The 21223-nt window shown below is 45.7% G+C and overlaps 1 protein-coding gene across 7 annotated transcripts in view; it reads right to left on the reverse strand.

The window, feature by feature from the left end:
* Window positions 1–10802, reverse strand: part of TRMT61A (tRNA methyltransferase 61A) — a 122713-nt gene extending 111911 nt beyond the window's left edge. Inside the window, exons 1-2 of one of the 7 annotated variants that reach the window (XM_085626296.1) lie at window positions 10705–10802; window positions 9969–10311 (exon numbers count right to left, since the gene is read on the reverse strand). In XM_085626296.1, coding sequence (XP_085482422.1) covers window positions 9969–10299 — 331 coding nt within the window. In that variant the 5' untranslated portion in view covers window positions 10300–10311; window positions 10705–10802. Of the gene's footprint in view, window positions 1–9968; window positions 10312–10506 lie in introns of all 7 variants that reach the window. The other 6 variants (XM_085626301.1, XM_085626300.1, XM_085626295.1 and 3 more) reach the window with 6 other exon arrangements.
* Between the last annotated feature and the right edge of the window lie 10421 nt (window positions 10803–21223).

Consider the following 21223-nt stretch of genomic DNA (forward strand, 5'->3'; position numbering starts at 1 on the left):
GAAGTAGAAGGCAGCAAAGAACAGTAATACTGATGCCAATGAACACTACGTAATTGGGGGTAGGGGTGGGGGGGGGGTAAAAGCTCTGTTTTTTTGTTGTTGTTGATGCACTAGAACACCAAGCAACAGCACATGTGTGTTCAACTTAAAAATATAGGCTGAGACAGAAAGAGGAAGCAGTGAAAGGTCACTCCCAAAAAAAACACAAGCAGTCAGTGCTTGGTCCATGCTCCAGGAATGGAGGAAACACACAAACAGAAAGTGAAGCCAGCACGAGTTGACCAAACAGGAGCCAGCAAATAAGACTGAAAATGAAGCCAACCAGCTGTAAGTAATGTATGGGTTCTAAGCTCCTTGTAAGTAGACAAAATGTTTTACAGGCAACAGTGCACGCACTGACTCAGGCGAGACCTAAAAAGGGTGTTACAAAGCTGACTTCTCTTCAATAAAGTGCATGGTAGACGTTGTAAGAGAGAGAGGGAGAAGTTTAATAAGTACAAATCACGGGAGAGAACCCCAACCATCCGCCACGGTCAAGCTGCAGTTCCCGTTTCAAACAACACATTCCATTAGAACAGACACCAGTGGGAATTCCGATGGAACACCCCATCATCATGTTCTACATTGCTTCAGATAAAACCCATCACATGCATATAAGAATGTTACCAGTTACCATACACCTCCTTGTCCTAGAATTATAAAAGAAAAACAAATCTACCTAGAAACTAAATTAACAGATCAAAGGTAAAAAAATAATGATGAGTGCAGTACTAATGAACAAACTATGGCATGCCCATTTAGGAAACTGCTACAAGAAGTTGGACAACCCCTAAAGATGCATACATAGAATAACAAATTAAAATGGATATAAAAGATACAGTCCTAAAGTAGAAATACAATTAACCTGATAAATCTGTATAGACATACTTTTACAAATACCAAAGAAACACTACCTTTCTCAGACGTTGACTCACACCCAGACCATCACTCTCTTTCCTCTCACACCCATCTTCATCTAATCTTTCGTCCACCTTACCTTCCACCCCATAGTTAACCATAATTCCGCTGTTAAGATTCCACACCCTGGTATTTGTTGTCTTAATTGCATTCTTGAAAAACGTTATGACCCGTATGGGATCAGAGAATCTCCAACAACTTCCTGAAATCCGGATTCTCACCCAAACTCAGACCTTCACTTTAGTAACTTTAACGCTTTTCCTGTCATCAAACCATCTCTTCCTCACCTTCATTTTCTTCTCTCTCGCACCTTCACTTTGTCCTCATTCCACTCACATTTTTAATTCACCTACCCAGCTGCCATTACATTATTAGCTCTTCTTTTTCTGAATAATTCAAAACGGTGATTTGCCAGTCACAGGATGGGGGGGGGGGGGGGGGGGTCAAATGACTGACTGACTAACTGACACACTCACACATACACACACACACACACACACCCCCTCCCCCCCACCCCTTCCAACAGACTTCCTCTCTACAGTCCTCAGCATTGACCTTTGTCATTCTAATCCTCTTAACACCCTGTTAAGCGCTCCACAACTCCATTGGCTTCAGGGTGATATGATGCACATTTTGTATATCTGATACCTTTACCAGTCACAAATTCATCCCTTTCCTTCTAAACTAACTGTACACCATTATCAGTGAACAATATTCCGGGGACACCCTCCCAACCAATGAGTTCCTGAAGAAATGCAACCACATGTTTGGTATCAATGCCTCTGGTAGTTCATTTCAGGCCATCGTGAAACAAGATCTTTTAAAACCAAGACACCGAATGTACCCCCTTGGCCACGAATGGGACCAAAAATGCTCAGTGTGACTTGCTCTCAAGGACCTTTTGGTAACTGTTTCATAACCGTCGGTTGAGTCCTAGGCTTCAAAATCGTATTGCTTATCATACACGGAACACGCTCTCGCACCAATCTATCAGCATCAATTTCCATCCCTGGCCACCAGTAAACAGTTCTTAACCTCTCTTTCATCTTAGATATACCCAAGTGACCTTCATGCGCCAGTTTTAGCAACGTTTTCCTCAAAATAACCAGCAGCACTAACCCTGTCTCATGAAACAATAAACCATTAAGTTTGGGTAACTTCTTTCTCACATCCCAAAACTTCTGACTCTCCTTGCCAATACAACCCTTCTAACTCCAACCAGCTCTTAACTGTTCAAACATCTCTTGAATACAACCATCTTTGCACAAAGTCTTTATCCATTCCTCCTCAGAAATAGCCGCACCATTAATGACACATACACAATTAAAATCATCCACATCATCTTCCTCGCTTCCAACTTTGTCATACTCCGACACTAATCTTGATAGTCCACCAGCAACCACATTTCTAACCTCCGGGATATACTCCCCTACAAAATTGTACTCCTGTAATGCCACCACCCATTGAGTAATTCTCCCCGACACTGCGTCGATACCCTTGCTCTGAAATATCTCTGTCAAAGGAGTGTGGTCAGGCTCGACTTTAAATTCACAACCCCAAAAAAATTACTTCATTTTTCTGACCGCCTAATATATCGCCAGAGCATACCTCTTGATTACAGAGTACCTAGTTTCCGATCCTCTCAAACATCTGGACGCAAAAATAATCGTTCTAGTGTTAGGACCATAACCTTGCAAGAGGACTGCTCCTAAAACCTTCACACATCAGTAATAATAGCGGTTTTCATATTTGGGTCAAAACTTCTCAAATTTGGAGCTATAATCAGCTTTCTCTTCATAACTTTGAACTCCTCGTCACAATCCTTGTCTTAGACAAACATTGCTCTCTTTTTCAACAATTCTCATATCTTGGTACTTTTTACTGCAAAATTAGGTATACATTTACAATAGCATTCTGCTATCCAGAAATATTTGAGTAGATCCTCTTTATTCGTTGGGGACGCCAAACCATTTATAGAACTGACCAAGCTTGTTTTAGGCTTAACACCATCCTTTGAAACCTCATGTCCTAAATACTCTATGAACATCTACCTAAATTTGCATTTCTCCCTTTTTATTGTCAAGTTGACTGTTTCCAACCTCTTGAAAACCATCTTCACTCTGTGGAGTTATATTGTCCATATAGCTTTCAAAAGCAGGAGGAGGTTTAAATGCCAAGAACTGCTTTGTAAGGTGGCCCAGAGTGCCTATGGATATTATTTCATGCCACACTAGAGACCAGTAGGTCGATTTTAAGACTGGCTTGTCCGCCTTACAAAGTAATTCAGCCAAGTCCCACATTCTGATCAAACCCAATTTTTGCACCAGTCATGAACAAACCTTAAGCAGGGTATCTCCAAGGCTCAATCCACATTCCTTACATCATTCAACGAGTTTCTATATTCAGCTAATTCTAGAGTAGTCCGGATACGGATCAAGAATAGTAATGGTTTTAAGTGTGCCAGATCAGATACTTTTTTCATCCTCTATTAGAGATTCTCAGCCCTTTCTTGGCCTGCTCACAGTCGAGCAAGTACCATTTTGGGTCTTTGGGAGAGGCTTGTATGTTACCACTTAATTTTTTATTATAAAAAATGCTTTGTAATTTGTTAAAAAATCTGCCATGTATATCTAAGCTTAGTCTAGACTCCTCAGACAAATTCCCATAATTGGCCAAAAAATATATAAATCATTGATATATCCAGGCAAGGATTTTCTCATTAGCCATAACCCTAGGTCAGGACACTCTTCTGTGGTTGTTGGCCACCACAGGTTCAGGGACCACAGTGCTGTGATAAGACATTGATCTAGTAAGATAATTTCACGCATGTGTGACAATCAGGGAGGGGGTTGTGTTCGCTAGCTATAGGGGGCAAAACCACCATGTCATGAAGCAATGGCGAGAGACTGACCTCCAGGAAAACATAATCGATCACACTAGTAGTGACTCCCCTCTTGAACATAGCTGCTGTCTTTTGGTCGGAGCAGGTTCTCCCAGTACATACTCTTAACCGCCGCCCCACCACCACAGATGCAATTTGGAGAGCAACATTGGAGAGACGGCGATGAGATTTACCCTAGAGGCTTGGAATATCCCATTGTTCATGCTCCCTTTCTGCTATCATACTAAGAAATTGAGAAGGTTCAAATGAAGAATTAAAATCACCAGAAACAATCACTTTAGCATTCTACTGGAGCAGAACAATCAAATCATATGAAAAAGACATCATTGGTGATTCATTATTCGAAGGCATAGACCTAACATGTACATTTAGTAACACCAATTTCAGACCTGTTGGGAATTCAAGCATTACCCCCATTAAATCAGGTGAATCTGCTTTCAACAATTCGTGGGTACACATAATGTCAGTCTTTACCAATATCAATAAACTTCCCATTCATATCTTGCGTTACAGATTGCACCACATCCTTCACAATTATGGAGGGATTACGATTAGCTTCAAGCATGACCCCAAGATCTCTCTGGTGAAACCAGCTCAAAATACTGTTGTCTCTTAACAATTAAACCTTTCCAGCAACACAATCTTCTTTTATATTGAATCATTCCCATGTAATACCCTCTCAATTTTATTGGTTACCCACCATAAGCCAAAGGTCTGAAGTCAGGTTTCATCAACTTCACACTCTCTCCAAATTCTGATTAAAGAACGCATTGGAAACCAACGCTATCTTCGCCCCAGAGTCAAATAAAACTTTTGTTTGCTTACCATCTACCAAAATGTCATCAATGGGACTTTTGGCACTCCACAACCCACTTGCAGAACTATCTCCCACACTCAAAATCCGAATCATCACGGTCATCCACCTCCACCTGTGTTACTTTAACATTAGTCAACACTTTTATTCTTATACTCACTTTGATAATTCACTTTCTTACCAGAGCCCCTGCACTGTGCTTTAAGTACTAGACACGCTCTATATAAGGCCATGTGATTAGTACTCCCACACCTGTAACATGTCCTTACATCCATACTCTTCCCTGTGCCATCATTGTTTTTCCTGCATTTCTGGTCCACCAACCATCCCGGTTTACCTCTTACTAAATCCGCATAGTTTTTTTACAGCATGAACATCAACTTTTGTGTCCTTTTTTAGGACTTCTACACACTTCAGTGCTCAATTTTTTTTTAGCTATTACTAAAACATCTTCCAAATATGGATTGTCTTTCAGTCAAAGTGTATGCATGACCTTTTCGATGCAACACCCCAGCATGAATAGGTCCCTTATCCTCTCAGACGTGGTACCCAAAATTTTACACGGCGGTGCTAGCTTCCGTGAAGCTGTGACACAGATCACTACAGATTTGCCTTTTTTTTGTACCCGTCTACCAAATTGATATCGCTCAAGTTTAGTACTAACTTTGGGTAAATAGTGATTGTCTAACTTTCTGATGCACAAATTGTAGTCATTTAGCTCTGCTGCATCACCATCAGAGACAGAAGGTAGGAGATCAAAGACTTCCTGTCCCTTCAGGAACCAGGCATTGTAACAGCAACGCAGTCTTGCGATCTAAATTTAAAGACGCTCCGCAAACCCTAGTGTAAAATTCAAAAACTTTCTTCCACTTGCTCCACTTAATCGTAGGCTTCCCAAGTAAAAACAAAAGAAAGGTGGCGCAGGCACATTTTGCATTGTTTTCACACCAAATATTACTCCCACCAAATGGAACCAATGAGTTTGCAATAATAAGCGTGCTTAACGCAAATTTGCGCAAGCACAAATTAAATGGACACAAAATTGCTTTAAAACAAAGTGTGCCTGTCACTAAGCAAAGACTTACAGCTTAGAGCATCAAACAGGCATCAGACAAGCTTATCGCCGAAATATAGCATGAAATAAAGATAAGCTTGCTTCAAAACAGAGTGTTCCTGTCACTGAGCAAAAACATACAGCTTAAAGCATCAAAAAGGGGTCAGGCGTGCATAACGCCAAAATGCAGGTCGAAAGACATATGTGCAAAAAGTGTGTGCCTATTGCTGAAGAAACACACGCACAATCCAAAGAAAACAAAGTGTGCATGTCACGGAGGACTAATGATGAAAATTACAATTTCAAACAGCAGACAGGAACTCCCCAGCGTGTCTGTCACTGAGAATGACATGACTTCAATAGAGTAAACTACCATTCAAAATGGCTGCATCCTTTGCCGAATTACGTAAATTTCCAAAGCAAATAGAGCTTGTTTTCTCTCTTTCTTCAAGCGTACACATGTGCCCAGTCTTGCCAGATTTGGCTGTTTCCCGCACAAATGGGCAACATTTTTCCCATTTGTGCGGGAAAAAACGATCCTGGCGGGTTGCGGAAAGTTGGGTGGCATTTGCCCTTGTGTGCACAAAATTTGTGGTTTCCGCGGCGCCCACAGATGATCTGTAACAATTAGCGCCCTCAATCATTCATAGCACGAACGCGCTACTTATGACGGCCCTGTTTCTTGTTTTTGGCCTGCTCCCAGAGAGAATGGACCAATGATATCACGAGGGGGGAGGTCTGTCATCATTTAGTTTTTTACTTTTGAATCCCTGCATTTGCCTATCTTGGCGCAGGCGCTCAGTAGACTTGGAATGCTGTGGTCTGGAGCTCGAGAGGCAGAGTCAGGAAGGTCAAGGCAAGGGCTGGTTGGCCGACCCTCCAGCCTGCTTCTGTAGCGTGTGGTAGTCCTTAGGTGCCAGCAGGTGTATTAAGGTAAGATTAGTGGTTGAAGTGTACACTTATCCTGCTCTGCCGCTCTCAGCTGTCCCCTCTCTTTTTTCCTCCCTTTCTGTCTCTCTCTCGCAGCTCCTCACTTGTTGAAAACCATGCTTCAATAAACGTCTCTTACCCTCTGTTTCCTCTACTTTCCTTCATTCTTTCCCCAACGAAACGGATCAAAAGATGAAAGAAACACTTTTGTTGGAAATGTCCTCTTTTTCTTACATTTTTCTGGTCCAAAGTGCAGTCTCAGGGCCAAGAGAAAAATAGGTGCAAAATGTCAAAAAAATAAATAAATAAAGCATTACAGAGTGGTTGCAAGGTGGCCAGATTGGTTTTATTCTCACCCAAACACATTAGTGCCACTTTACAGCGTGTGCCAGTGAAGCGCTACTTTCTTTTTCTCGTCATGCTTTGAACAGCATTGTTTTTCCTGGGTTTGGAAGTGCACCATTCCTGGAGGTTCCTCAATACCTGGTTGATGACTGGAGTGGAAAACTTTTAATGTGATCCTTATCAGCTCTTTTCCTTTTTTTAGTTTATAAAATGTGTACTGCTGCGCTTTTTTCAGGGTTGTTGTCTTTTTTAAACTATTCTACTTATGTTTTGTAAGGATTTAAGCAATGGACATTGAAACAGGCCCCTTCTGGGCCCTCTAGTCATGTGCTTAACATTTAAGGCAAAAACACTCATTGGTTTCTGAATGAGTGTAAAAGTGTTAAGGTAATCATGTCCTGCTTACATTTCACATGCTTTATGAGGGTTTGCGTTTTCCAGGATGTTGTATTTTTTTTTTCAGGCAGCATATTACTCTTGTCTTGTGCATAATTTGAATTGAGTTGCATCCAGGTGTTTATAGCAGGGCACAATTGGGTTGTAGCTGAAGACAGTGTGAGTTTCTCTCAGTGGGGCAGTATGGTGTTCAATGAGGGAGAGGATGTGGCACTATAGCCCAGGCTGCCGAATTTGGTACTGGGGAACCAGGTTCAGCCTTTGTGACCTGTCCACCAGACCACTCTCTTGATGGAGCACATTCCCAAGCTAGACTTAGAAGCCCTAGAGTCTTAGCACCTTGAAGGTCTGTCCACCACAATCTATACTGAAGTCCACCGCCAGTCTTGCGGGCACGCCTACAAAGCAGCACACCTTAGAGCAACTGTGACTCTGTCACTGAGGTCACAGATGCCTTGAGGCCAGTGACCCTCACCCATTGGTATATCCATTGACCTAGTTTCTGCAGTAGTAGTGCAACTCACCAGGGATCAGCAATGCAGGATTTGCACGCACATCAAACTAAGCTTGCAAGCTTTACAGTCTCTCTGCTTCATGCACAAGCAATTTCAAAATGGGAGTGGGACAGTGCTAATGATGACGGGGAATGGAGTGGGATGAAATACGACCAGTGTGACACTATCAGTAGAGTTGAGGGAGTGTCGGTGTTAAGGTTGTCATTTTCCTTTCTGCTCCAACAGCCTTGCATTCATTCTTACCACAAACAAACCCATCTGCTGCTTGCCAAGACTAGGACCTTTAGTCAAGCGCTTGCTGCAACAAAATGAAAACAACAATGCCCTCTATACTTTTAAGTGCCAGAGTAAGTGGTCACGGGTAAGGACTTTGGAACGGGGGTCAGGGAATCAGTCAGAGTACGTGACCGTGTCTCTTTTCTGGCCTCTCCTTTCATTTTAACTGGAAAAGTGTGGCACTTTCGTCTTACTGCGGCAACCCACGGTTTTCACACTGTTGCCTGACATTTACGTACAATTGATTTGCACGAAAACCTTTTTAGATTTGTCTGCTGAGGTTTATTTTTTGCTGTTGTCCCAAACTGTCATTGTGAAGGAGTTTTTTGTTGTTGAATATCTTCAGACAAGTACAAAGAATGTTAAGCCGTGCCAAACAAGCTGTGTTGCAATTACTTTAATACAAGGGGATGTTTCTTAATATGTAAATCATTGTGTGGTGTTAATTCTGCATAACCTTTCCAGTATTCTTTTTTGGAGCCACATTGTTGAAATAGCATTGAAATTCCTATTCACAGACAAAGTGGTTTATAATCTGCTTTTGTAGAGGTAATTCATGAGTGCAAGGTTCAGGTTTGGTTCTGTGGTGACAGAACTACAATCTGAAAAGTTAAAGTGGTGACTGGTCTTAAAAATGAGTAGCTATTAACACAGGTGTGCAGTTAACTTCCTCCTACGATCTGTATAATGAATAGAACTTAGATTCATCCTTAAAATGTTTTCTGAAGACTACATTTGCAAAATTTGAGAGTTTCGATGTTGGGCCAAATTTAGGCTTATCCTTGAACGTCTTTGGGCGGGTCTAAAAATCTGGCAACACTGCATGTGCCGTAGAAAAAGTAACTGATTCCTGGTTATAGCGCATGCAACTCATCTCTCCCAATGAGCTCAGCGTTCGAGCTTGCCTGACTTGGGTTGCTCGAGATGGTTCATCACTACAAGACAGATGCACCATCAAACTCCGGCCAACAGCCAAAAGTAAGCACCGGAGGAGCAGGCCCGTAACTTTCCTTTCTTTACTTCTTCCACACAATGTCCAGTTGCGGTTAGCTGCACTTCACGACACACAGGCTGAATAAGCCCTCTAGACATACTTTTTATTTTTAAAAAGAAAAACTCGGCAGCTAACGTGACAGCACAACACACGCAACTCACAATAGGCGCAATTTGAGATGTCTTCTTCCTCGCACAATCCCAAAGTTCAACTCATCACAGGGTTACAAAGATGACTCATTTTCAATGAAGCGCACAGTAGACATAGAAGAAAAACTGGAAACACACCAATATCAAAGCATGGATCTTCACATTGGAGAATTTATGCTAATGTGTCAGTGCACTTGCGGTGCTTATATTAGAAGTGATGGGGATCCCTTAACCCCATGGCTGCTTGAAGTTATCACCCCCGTGATGAGTCCCTTGTGGTAACTTGTAAGATTCTTAAGCGCATGCAATGGGTTTTATCTGGAGTAATGTAGAACGTGCTGATGGGTTGTCCCATCAAAATTCTCACTGGTGGCTCTTCTATAGGAATGTTTTGTGTGAAAAAAGAACCACAGCTTGACCATGGCAGATGGCTGGGTTGTCTCTCCCGTGATTTGTACTTATTAAACTTCTCCCTCTCTCTTACAATTATCCTTTTTAACTCTGAAATTGACCATTTAAATGGCAATCTATTGCCAAGAGACCTATGTTGTCATCATCAAGAAAATGCCTAAACACTCCATTATCAAAAGTTATTTGTAAGTATCAAACAACACGAAATTATTTTTTAACCATTACCTGATTCACAGACCACAGACCCCGGCTTCAGTTCCAGCATCATTGTGATTATCGATATGTCTGTGGAATACAGAATTTGAGTTCTGTGCGGAAGATTCATTGTCCACAGCTCTGGTGTTGGATGAAGTATATAGACCCATCCTCCTTTGCTGCAAGTCACTTTTGAGCCAAATCGTTTTCCAATAAGGTCAGTGGAATGCCTGATAACTCCATATTTCGTCTGAGTTTGGCCACCGTTTTGAACTTTCACTGGAAACATGTAGTCGTGTCCCAAGAAGACAATAGCTGTGTCGCCATCTTTCATACAATCTCCGTACTCAACAAAACTCATTTTAGCAATCTTCTGGGTAGCGTGGTTGTATTAAAGAAAGGAAACAGAATATAAGTACAGAGGATAAATTCGAATGTACATCTACACATATTATTAAGGCACATAGCCAAGTCTAGTAATACAATTCCCGAAAAGGTTGAAGACCGGTTTTAATCAAATAAAAGAGTTAGTTAGCCGCAGCAAGAATAATTATATGAAAAAACATACACGCACGTTTTACACATCAGTCGTCTTTTCAACGCGGTAACCTGTCGGCGACAGCCCAACGACGCCGACTACCAAGGTAAAAACACTTTGCTAGCTTCGTCTCCCCTTACCCACTTATCACCTTTTGTTAAAAAAAAAAAGAATAGAACCACTCTTTGCCGAACTCTTCTATTTTGGGGGAAGTACGGCTCTCAATACCTCGTTTCTGACGCGGAAGGCACTAGCAGGGACCCGGAAGTGAAGCCGCACTCGGATTCTGATGCCCGCCCCTTTAATCGCGTTTCATTTTTCAAGTGCCGGGTGCCGACTGAAGCCCCGCTTCGATTTCGTGGAGGGTTGTGGGGGGCGCAGGAACTTGCGGGGAGAAGTAGTAAGGGGAGAGAGGATTGCTTCTTTGGCTCCCCCTGCTCATTCCCTCCGATATTTGTATGCTTGTAAACCCATGCTGTGTATATGCCGCATTGGAGTGCATGGATTGAAGTATCCGGTGCTGCTCGGCATGCAGCAGTTAGAGGTAGGGAAGGCGACAAATTAACAGGGAAGCTGAGCCAATGGTCTGGGTGGACAGTAAGTACAATAACACGAGTTGATGGTACATGTAAATCATGCAACAAAAGTCATGCGTTACCTCCATAACCCATGTTTACGCAGCAGCCCCTAAACCATCTAAAGACATCTTGTGGACTTTAAGAGGTTGACCTAGGAATACCTTCAGCTCCTTGATTACCATTGGCTTTGTGGCTAGTAACTCACACTTTCTGGCTTTCTATATGCTGTCTCTATCTTATCTTTCAGAGTGCTCCCGTTCTGTAAACAGGCCAATAAATCTTGTTCTTATGTGCCACTTTGGTGTGCATTCAAAGACAAAGCTCAAATGTCAGACACTGTCTTCCGAGGGGCTCGTTTACTTTTCTCCCTCAGACTTCAAAGTGAGTGGATTTATGTGACAATCTTGCTAGATACTGGGGGTAGGGAAGGTTTTTTTTTCTAGCACAGGGCAACATTAAATGAACTGTGTAAGTATTTCAGAATATATCGGAATTAGGAACACCAATAAAGCTCATTTTTTGTTATTTCTGAAGTGTGTTGGAAACAAATACTTTAATATGATCAAAATAAATCATTACACTTTCATCTGTGCAGTGTATAGTTTTATTAGTAAAACTGTATGTCTGTGCAAGTGTAGTGGTCATTTCAATTGTAAATGTGTTGTCTGTAATGGCACTATGCTACCCCACCATGCATAATCCACTCTACTTTGCACCACTTCACTTTACGCCGCTGCACTGTACCCTGTGCCACTGCACTCTACTCCACTCTGAACAACTGCATTGCCAAACCACTGCACTCTACTCTGCACCACCCTACTGCACTCTGCACCACTCGACTCAATGCTACCGCTAAGCCCCTGTACCACTCTATGCCCATGCACCCTTCGCCACTGCACTCTACACCACTCCAGTCTAGGCCACACAAATCTACTCTGCACAACTCCTCTCTACGCCACTCTGCGCCACTGCACTCTATGCCAATGCACTTTACTCTGTAACACTCAACTCAATGCTCCTGCACTCTTTGCCAGTCCACTGTACGCCACTCTAATCTACACTTCACTCTACACCGCTTTACTCTATGCAATTAAACTATATTCTACTCTATGCAACTGCACTCTACCCTGCACCACTCCACTTCACCCTACTCTGAAACAATCTACTTTACACCACTGCATTCTACGCAACTCCACTCTGTGCCACTGCACTCTTAACCACTGCACTCTACACAACTGCACTCTACTCTGCATCACTATACTGTACACCACTGCTCTCTACGCCACTCCACTTTACACCACTGCACTCTGACACTCTACTCTGCAACTGCACCCTCCGCCACTAAACTCTATGCCACTTTACTCAGAACTACTCCACTCTTTGCTACTCCACTGGACTCTATGGCACTATACTCTACAACACTCATTTCTACTCTACTCTGCTCCACTGCACTCTATGCTACTCAACTCTATCCTGCTGCACTGCCCTCTGCATCACTCAACTCTACGCCACTCTGCACCACTCTATGCTACTCAAATACACAACACTCTCTGTCACTCCACAACACTCTACTCCATTCCATTCTATGACTCTCCGCTCCGTCACTAACATTTAGCCATACTGAACAGAGCCACACTGGTGTGTAACCTGGCTAAAACACGTTGGCAAAGCCAAAAGCTCTTGCATAGGCGAGACCTAGTGGCTTCGCCAATGCCTGTCTTGTACTACTACTCAATTGATGAGGTGTCTAGCCGTTACCCAGCCAGCATCACGTGACCCAGCTGAAAACAATAAAAAAGCAAAAAACTGAATTGACAATTTGTCCTTCCTTAATGCCTCTTCTATGACGGCAATAAAGAGGGAAGAAACCCACCATGTGTTGAGTCGTTTCCCTGATGTCCCGGGGTCCGACCTAATATGGATCCTGGGCAACGGGGAAAAGTACCCCTTCAGCAGCTTGACTCTTAGGAATAGCATGGTCTGAGCAGTCCAAGGCTCCCATTGAGGAAGATGGATACAGGGGAGTGAACACAGGCTCACAACTCAAAATGTGTGCAGCAGCAGAAATAAATCATTGTTCAGCCAAATACTTTTATGAACAAGAGAGAAGTCTTATATTTTTACCGCTAACAACACAAAGGAAAAATACAACATTCACAAGCAACTACACAGTCTCCCTGAGGCCAGGACTCTAGTGTTTCTTTAGGCAGGGTAATTGTCTGATCCATCCCACTTTCGGGGGTGATGTGTTGATCCTGAAGCGGGTCTCTCGCCTTATTTATGGTGCACAGGTACTCCCATGGCGGCCTCACTTCTCCGGCGGGGGTGACAATCATATTGCATGTCTTGTTGCTCCCGGTGACCCCCCTCTGTCATACAGGATTAATGTAACCTTTCTGTACATGAGCTTCGCCCCGTTAGGCACAGGGAAGTCTTCAGTTGCAACCCCTCCTGGCATGCAAAGTCACAGCTCATCATGGCACAAAGGCTACAGCCCTCACAGCACAGCACTTTTTGTAGTGGCTCCTCCTGGAATATGGGGTCTTCGGATCCTCACTAGGATGGGCTCTGGCCCAATCGGTACAGTGATGCATATGGCTCAATTCAGGGCAGCCCTTCTGTGGCATATGAGGGTCGCCGTCTATGTCCTGCACACAGGCAGCGACCTAATCGGTGCAGAAGCCGTCTTCTCATCTTGCAAAGGTAGTCCATTCGACAGGCCTTCCCACTGGACCTCGCTCTCTCCAATGCAGGCAGACGCTGGGGCTCCAGGGCAGGTGGTCTTGGATTTCCTGAGCGACATTGCCTCGCCCAGCAGGGAGACTAGCAGGCCTTGACCCCCAGTCATGGACACACGCAGAAGTCTTGCAGAACTTCCCCTCCTCACACAGCCTGTCTGGCTGCTTGACAATTTTGGGGGTCTCAGGCTTCCTTTCTTAATCCATTTTCAGACCCCAAATGTGATTCTGAGACTATAAACTTTATGTTTGGGTCTGTTTCTTTAGAAGTGCCCACTCCTCTGCCCTTTGTTCCTCTTCAAAGCAGCCTGTCACAGCAGGAGAGACTCCAAAGCTGATAGCCCCACAACACAGGAGTAGGACTAGAGTTCACATCTGGATGTCAGCCACCGTGATATGTGTATAAAAAAGCTTAGCCCAGGGTTCCAGCCCTATTCTTTATGATTCTATCATCAGCCTCATCTCCATCCTGAGATGTGCCCATCCCCTTTTTTGTGACTACACACTACATCAAAGAGCACCCTTTTAAGTGTTTGGGGAAGCCTGGCTCTCTCCTCTCCAGTGTATGTCCCACCCAATTTACAGGAATGCAGCAATACACACATCTGTCTGGATGGGTTCCTCCGCCTCCTCTCCTCATATTTCACCATGCAGGCCTGTGTCTCCCAAAATGGAACCCACGGTCCTTCATGTTTTGTTCCATTCACATGCACACATACATCCAACGCATGTATACAGCATACACACACACTTCACAGCACTGTATTCTTCACTTATATACCACCCAGACACCAATGGATCCAGCACATATATTTAACCTGCATTAACTGCACATTACTGTATCCGTCATGTATTGTACCACTCTTAGGCACACATACATCCAGCACATACATTTAACATGAACATACTGCACAGCACGTCATCCTTCTTGTATTGTACCACTCACATGTACACATACATCCAGCACATGCATTATGCATGCGCACGCTGCATAGTGCTGCGTTATCCCTGTATTTTGCCCTTTCCAGGCATACATACACCCTGCACAGAGACACCATTCATGTGCTGAGCTGCACTACACACCAAACCAAGGTAGGCCAATGGTGAGTTAAACACACAGCAGCAGAACTTTAACTGAGTGAGCCTGTGGGTCTCACAACAATGACACAGGTTAAAAAACAAATGCTTACTCCTACTGATCACTACAAGATATTCTGCCACCACCAAGCTCATGCTACTTAATTCCTGGTTAGGCAGTAGCCTCTAACCTCTATCAGGGAAGCGCTTCCACTCCAACAAAACTGCAATATGTGAGAAATGCCTATGTCATGGCGCACACGCATGATCCATGTTTGGCTATGACAACAAAATTGAGCATTAGGGATCCAGACATCAGTACAGTTGGGGCTTTCAGGGCAGGGCTGCACACCAGCAAGCATGTGGAGGATTTTTTCTTTCCAACAGACGCCCCTCCCAGATCAAGACACTCCGAACCAAATCCTAACCTGGAGAGGTTGGGTGGTCAGATTGGTAAAACCGTCTGGAATGTCCAACAGCATTCCCATGGCTCAATCCAGCTCTGTGCTCCACTACAAATTCAAACCCTTGCAAAGAAATACACAATACCAACAACTTATGATTTTCTCCCTTTATAGTCATCAACCATTACAGTGGCTTATGATCTGTTTTCACCACAAACTTAGTGCCAAACAAATAAGGGCAGAACTTACTCAAGTCCCACGCTCTGGCAAAGTACTCCTCCTCAAAAGCCACCCAGTGCTGCTCTCTTGGTTAGTAATCTCCCTAATAATGAAAGCTACTGGACTCTTCCTACCTTTATCATCATGTTGAGCAAACACAGCTTCAACTAGTTTGTCAGAGCCACCCGTCTGTACAATGACTAATCAGGTACTTTCAGTACAGGTGGAGTGCATAGTGCCTTCTACAGTTCCTCAAATGCTTTCTGACACTCCTCAGTCCATATCACTTTCCTGGCTGCTTCTTGGAGGTCAAAGCAGTTAATGGGGCAACTACGCTTCCATAGTTTGCTACAAAGTTCCCATAATACCTGGTGAGTCCTAAAAAGACCCTCACGGTGGCTACGCGGCGATCCGGCAGGGGCGCTTGTTAGAATGTCTCCGTGACTCCCTCCTTACACCATCAATCCACCACACAACTCTGTTTCTCCAGGGCCAGAATCGCAATCCGGAGGTGTAGCGGTGCGTAGTACTCTTGGTCCGGTGTCGAACGGATGTCCAGGGCCGAAGTTGCAGACACCGGCGTTTGAGGCCTTCCCTGACGTGGGACCCGGGACCTCGCGTGGCGCCTAGACCGAAGTGGAGGTCTTGCTTGCCGGCATGACCCCTCCCCGCATCCCGGGGTGCCGAACTACTCCGAGTCGGTAGTCACTGGGCCTAATGTACATCTTGGACTCAGCAGCCCCGGCGCCCCTGCACCTTTCCCTGCACGGCGGATTTTGAGCACTGAACTTTCGGAGGGGGTGCGGCCCTACCGCTCCACAACTAACAAGCATCTGCGCGGCGATTCAACTGCACACTGTGGGAGGACTCGGAGGGGTGGAGGACTGCGTGTTGGGGCATGGTCAGTATCAGATTGCTGTGCTCACACATGCTCTGAGACAGCTCTGCCCGACACTTACCGCGCTGCAGTGACCGGTGGACACCCCATGGTGAAGTGGCCCCCGGTGCACATAAAGAGTGCGCGAAGAAACACGGCCTGGTACAGGTGAAGAACTTGCTGCTCCCTCAGGCTGCTCTGGACCGATAAGGCTGCACTTGGAGAGATCAACTTGCCGCATAACCCAGCCAACAACCTGTAAACTGGTGAGGAGTATCTCTTCCATTTCCCATCCCCTCCCCCCCTTGCCGTCAGCAGCACTCCAGGCAGATCAGGCCTGAACTCAGTGGTACTACTATCAGTTGCTCAGTCGGACCTGGACAACTGTAAGGCTCTCACTATGTCTGGCACAAAGGGCGTAAAGCCAACCCAGCAGAGTAGGTTGAACCGCTACACCTGCCCGAAAGTGGACTTGCCTGAACGTACGGTGGCAGGGGACAAACAGCAAGTAGGGGCGGAACATGACTCTCCGGACCTCACTTTGAAAGACGTGATGGAGGCTATAAATGGGGTGCAGGCCTCCATGGAGCAGCGAATGGATACTCTTTCTTCGGAAATGATGCTGATCAGGGCTGACCTTACCAAGCACAGGGAAAAAGTTAAACAACTGGAACTCACCACGACCAGCCTTGTGGAAGACACATCGCACTTGCAGACTGAAATTCGTGAACTCCAGGCATTCTGTAAGTTCACGGAAGACAAGCTGGATGACTATGAGGGGCACACGAGGCACAATAATGTACTCATCCTTGGCGTGCCGGAGAAATCGGAAGGACCCGCCACGGACCTATTTGTGGAAAACCTAATCACTACGCACCTGCAACCGAAGGGCTTTTCCAACCTGTTTGTGATTGAAAGAGCTCACAGAGTGCCCGGGGGTCGCCCTAAACCTGATCCCCCCACCCGATACTGGTCAGATTGCTAAACTACAGGGACAGGGATACAATCCTACAAGCAGCCAGGGTCGCCCTTCCAATCAAACTAGATAACTCGGAAATCACTTTCTTTCCTGACTTTACTCAAGCCATGCGGAGACAACGACGCTCATTTCTAGCTGTTAAAAGGAGACTACGTGACAAGGGCCTCAAGTACGCCATGCTTTTCCTGGCTCGTCTTCGAGTTGAGGCCAAGGGAAAGACTCGATTCTTTGATCTACCAGAGGCTGCATCTGACTGGCTGGACGGGTGGAGGTCATCGGCGGAAGGGGGGCTCCAGTGGCCGTTGAGGCTGACAGCCAGGTTCCATCATTAAGACTCCAAGTGGTTCTTTACCGATTGCGCACCCTATAATTTGATGGTTACAGGCAGATTATTGGCACATGTGAAATTAGTCTATAGTATTGTGCGTTAGCGCACTTTGAAGTAACAGGCTCACTGTAAGGTTGGCCCGCATGGGCCCGGAGCATCTGTAATTTGAAATGGTAGGGAGATGACGGGGCGCTTAAGCCTCCCCAGTATCTTCTTTTAGTAAGTTGTTGGGCGACAGGCACTCTGCATTTGATAAAAATGGGCAGTTCTGAGCCCAGAGTGCAGGGGAGCAGGGAGGGGGGTTGTTGGGAGGGGATGTTTTTATTTGTTTGCAACTATTTGGTTGGTTTCGTCAGTACAGTCAGTAATTGTTGTTCAAGATATTACACCCTATTCTGCCGTCAATGTGTGCACAGTGGAACAAGGATATTAAAATTTTAAGTTGGAATGTCAACGGGCTTGGGGACAAAATTAAGGTATGTGTCATTTTGCAATATATCAAGAGACTGATGCCGGATATAGTGCTACTTCAAGAAACGCATCTGGTGGGTAACGCATGCAGGGCTATGCATAGGTGAGGTTACTCGATGGTTGCACACGCGGGTTTCACGACTAACTCTAGGGGGGTGGGCATCATGCAAAAAAAGTAGTTCCCCCCTGTCGCTCACGTCCACCTGGACTGATGACCGGGGCAGATATGTCGGGATCACAGGCACGTGGGAGGGTCGAACCATCACATTCATGTCCGTGTACGCGCCACCGGGCTTACAGTTCACAACATTTACTGATTTAAGCACTATACTGCTGGGATTGCCAGAGGGGCAGCTGGTGCTTGGTGGGGATTTTAACTCAGTGCTCTCAGGCTCATTGGACAGACACCCCCCTCGTGCACTGCCTCACACTTCGCACACTTTCTCCGGCTTCCTGGAGGCCATGGGGCTTGTGGATAGGTGGAGAACATACAACCCAGACAAAATTCAACATACCTTTCACTCCAGAGCGCATAACAGCCTCTCCCGCCTGGATTACATAATAGTTCCCGCCTCACAGGTCACGAATGTTCATGAGATCAGACATCTGGCCAGGGGCATTTCCGACCAGTCTCCGTTATGGGTTCACATAGTTCTGGACCAAACACAAGTGGGAAGACTAGCCCCTATCAACTCGTGGTACCTAAGAAACCCAAAAATTCGCAAAGACCTAGCCAAGTCCATTGACAACTATTTTTTGGAGAAGGAAGATTCCGTAGACTCTCCACAAACTCTGTGGTAGGCCTTTAAAATGGCTCTCCGAGGTCAGGCCCTCTCCTTGATAGCGGGATTAAAAAAAGACAAACTCAAAGACATCTCTGACGTAGAACAAGAGGTTTATCGTCTTGAACAAGACATGGGTTCAGATATCACACCTGAAGCCCTTCACACACTCCGTCTCCTTCAGGACGAGTACAGGGCCTTAGTGACTGACCGAGCTAAGACACTGGGGCAGGACAGGATGGGTCGGCTCTACGACTGGGGGGACAAGGCTGGGAAACTGATCGCCTGGCTTGACAAAAAGGAACATGCTAGCAGACTTGTCCCAGAGCTCAAAGACGCTAACATGTCCCTCATAACAGACTGTGGAAGGTCCACTGGCCGGGGTGAAAAATAGAAGGGAAAACTCGCCACTAGGTTTAAGGAGTTCGCTGGTTCTTTTATTTTGTCCTTTTTAGGTCTCCCCTGACCCAGCGCATGCGCTGGTCTGGCAAGACTTATTGAGAGGGCTCCAAAAAGTGCTACCAGGCCAGCCTAGAGCTACAGTGCATGTGCGCGGGCGCGCGCGCCGCGCTTTACTGCAATTACTTTCACTTTCGCGGCCGCACGGCCGATTTGATGTTTGATCACGATCACTTTAACTTACGCATAGCCAATAGGTCTTGCTTTTGGGACCTTATAAGTATTTAGTTATGCAACTGTTGCATGGCTAAACACTTATAAGGTCCCAAAGGCGAGACCTATTTGCTATGCCAATGCTTGTTTTCTTTGTGATAAACTAGGTATCTCTTTTCTCTGTCTCACAGAATACAAAACAAACAAGGGAGAGAGAACAAAACACAACAACTAGGGAGCCTCTTCTTCTCGCGAGGTCATCTTCTTCGGGGAACAAACAAAACAGCTTCCGGTGCTTGCTGTCAGTGATGCCCTTGGCGCCGTCCCACGGCCCGGGAAGTCCAAATAGGAGGGAGGGAAAACAACAGAAAAACCCGGGATTAGAAAAACTTCCTTGTTTTGGCTTTTCTTTAGTCCCAGTGCTACCACCACCAAGAAAAAAGATGGGTGCTGAAAGAGGAACGGGGAATCGCGTGCAGGTGCCTTGTCGGAAGAGTGCACACACAAATAAAAACCACACATGCGTGTTCTATGTCCCCATGCTGCCAAACCACCACCAAAACGACCCCCTTAAGGCTACTTGCCTTGAGCCACGGCCCAGGACCCGGGCCGTGGCGCTGGGACCCGGGGCGTCCTCTGCTGTCTCCGGGCCGCCGGGTTTCTCCGCAGTATACTCTGCTGCAGGGGTTCTCTGTCCGCCACTGCTGGGCTCCTCTCGTGCCTCCCCTCGCTCCGGTTCTCTCGCTACCGCTCTCACTCTCTCCGATTCTCCCACCGCTGCTTCTGCTCGCTCCGCTTCTTCCACCACCGCTTCTGAATCGCTTCTTCCGCCGCCCGCCTCCTCGCTTGCAACCCGCCTTTCTTGTTGGTTGGCCCCCGATGACGTCAGACGTTCCTCAGCGAGGCGGGATTGCGCAGCTAGACGGCTGGGTTCTTCCGCTCTCCCTTCTGCGTCTCGGTCCGTTCCTCTACGCTTCCGGTTTGCCGGCTCGCCTGGACTCTCACACAGACCCCCAAGACATAGTTAACCATTTTGCAGATCACTTCCGTACTGTATACACTTCGGTGGCACTGTACACCGAAGACGAATCCTCGGATCTCCTAAGAGACATCTCCCTCCCCGCACTCTCAGATGAGGACCGAGCTTTCATGGACAATGACCTCTCCACTGACGAAATAGCTCTCACTATACGAGCCCTACATTTGGGCAAGGCTTTGGGACCAAACGGCATCCCTATAGAACTCTACAAGCTCCAACCAGATAAATTGGCCCCGTATTTAAAAGCTATGTACAAAGACAGCCTCGAAACGGGGTTGCTGCCTATGGACCAGAAAATCGCAACTATTGTCACGATTCATAAGGACGGGAAAACCAGGACAGACTGCGCCTCCTATCGCCCTATTTCACTGCTAAATGCGGAACCCAAAATCCTCGCTAAATTACTCACTAATAGATTGATCAGGGTGTACTAGATCCCCTATGACTTTGATCAATCAGGATTCATGCCACGTAGGAATACTGCATTGAACCTGCGCAGGGTCCACGGGGTCCTAGGTAGGGCACCTGCCATACGAGAGCAGGGGATCATAGTTTCCCTAGATGCCACCATGGCTTTTGATACGGTTGAGTAGCCTTACCTATTTGCCGTACTCACAAAGTTGGGATTTGGGCCAGGATTTAT

The sequence above is a fragment of the Triturus cristatus genome, chromosome 9 (assembly GCF_964204655.1).
Source record: "Triturus cristatus chromosome 9, aTriCri1.1, whole genome shotgun sequence".
Taxonomy (NCBI): Eukaryota; Metazoa; Chordata; class Amphibia; order Caudata; family Salamandridae; genus Triturus; species Triturus cristatus.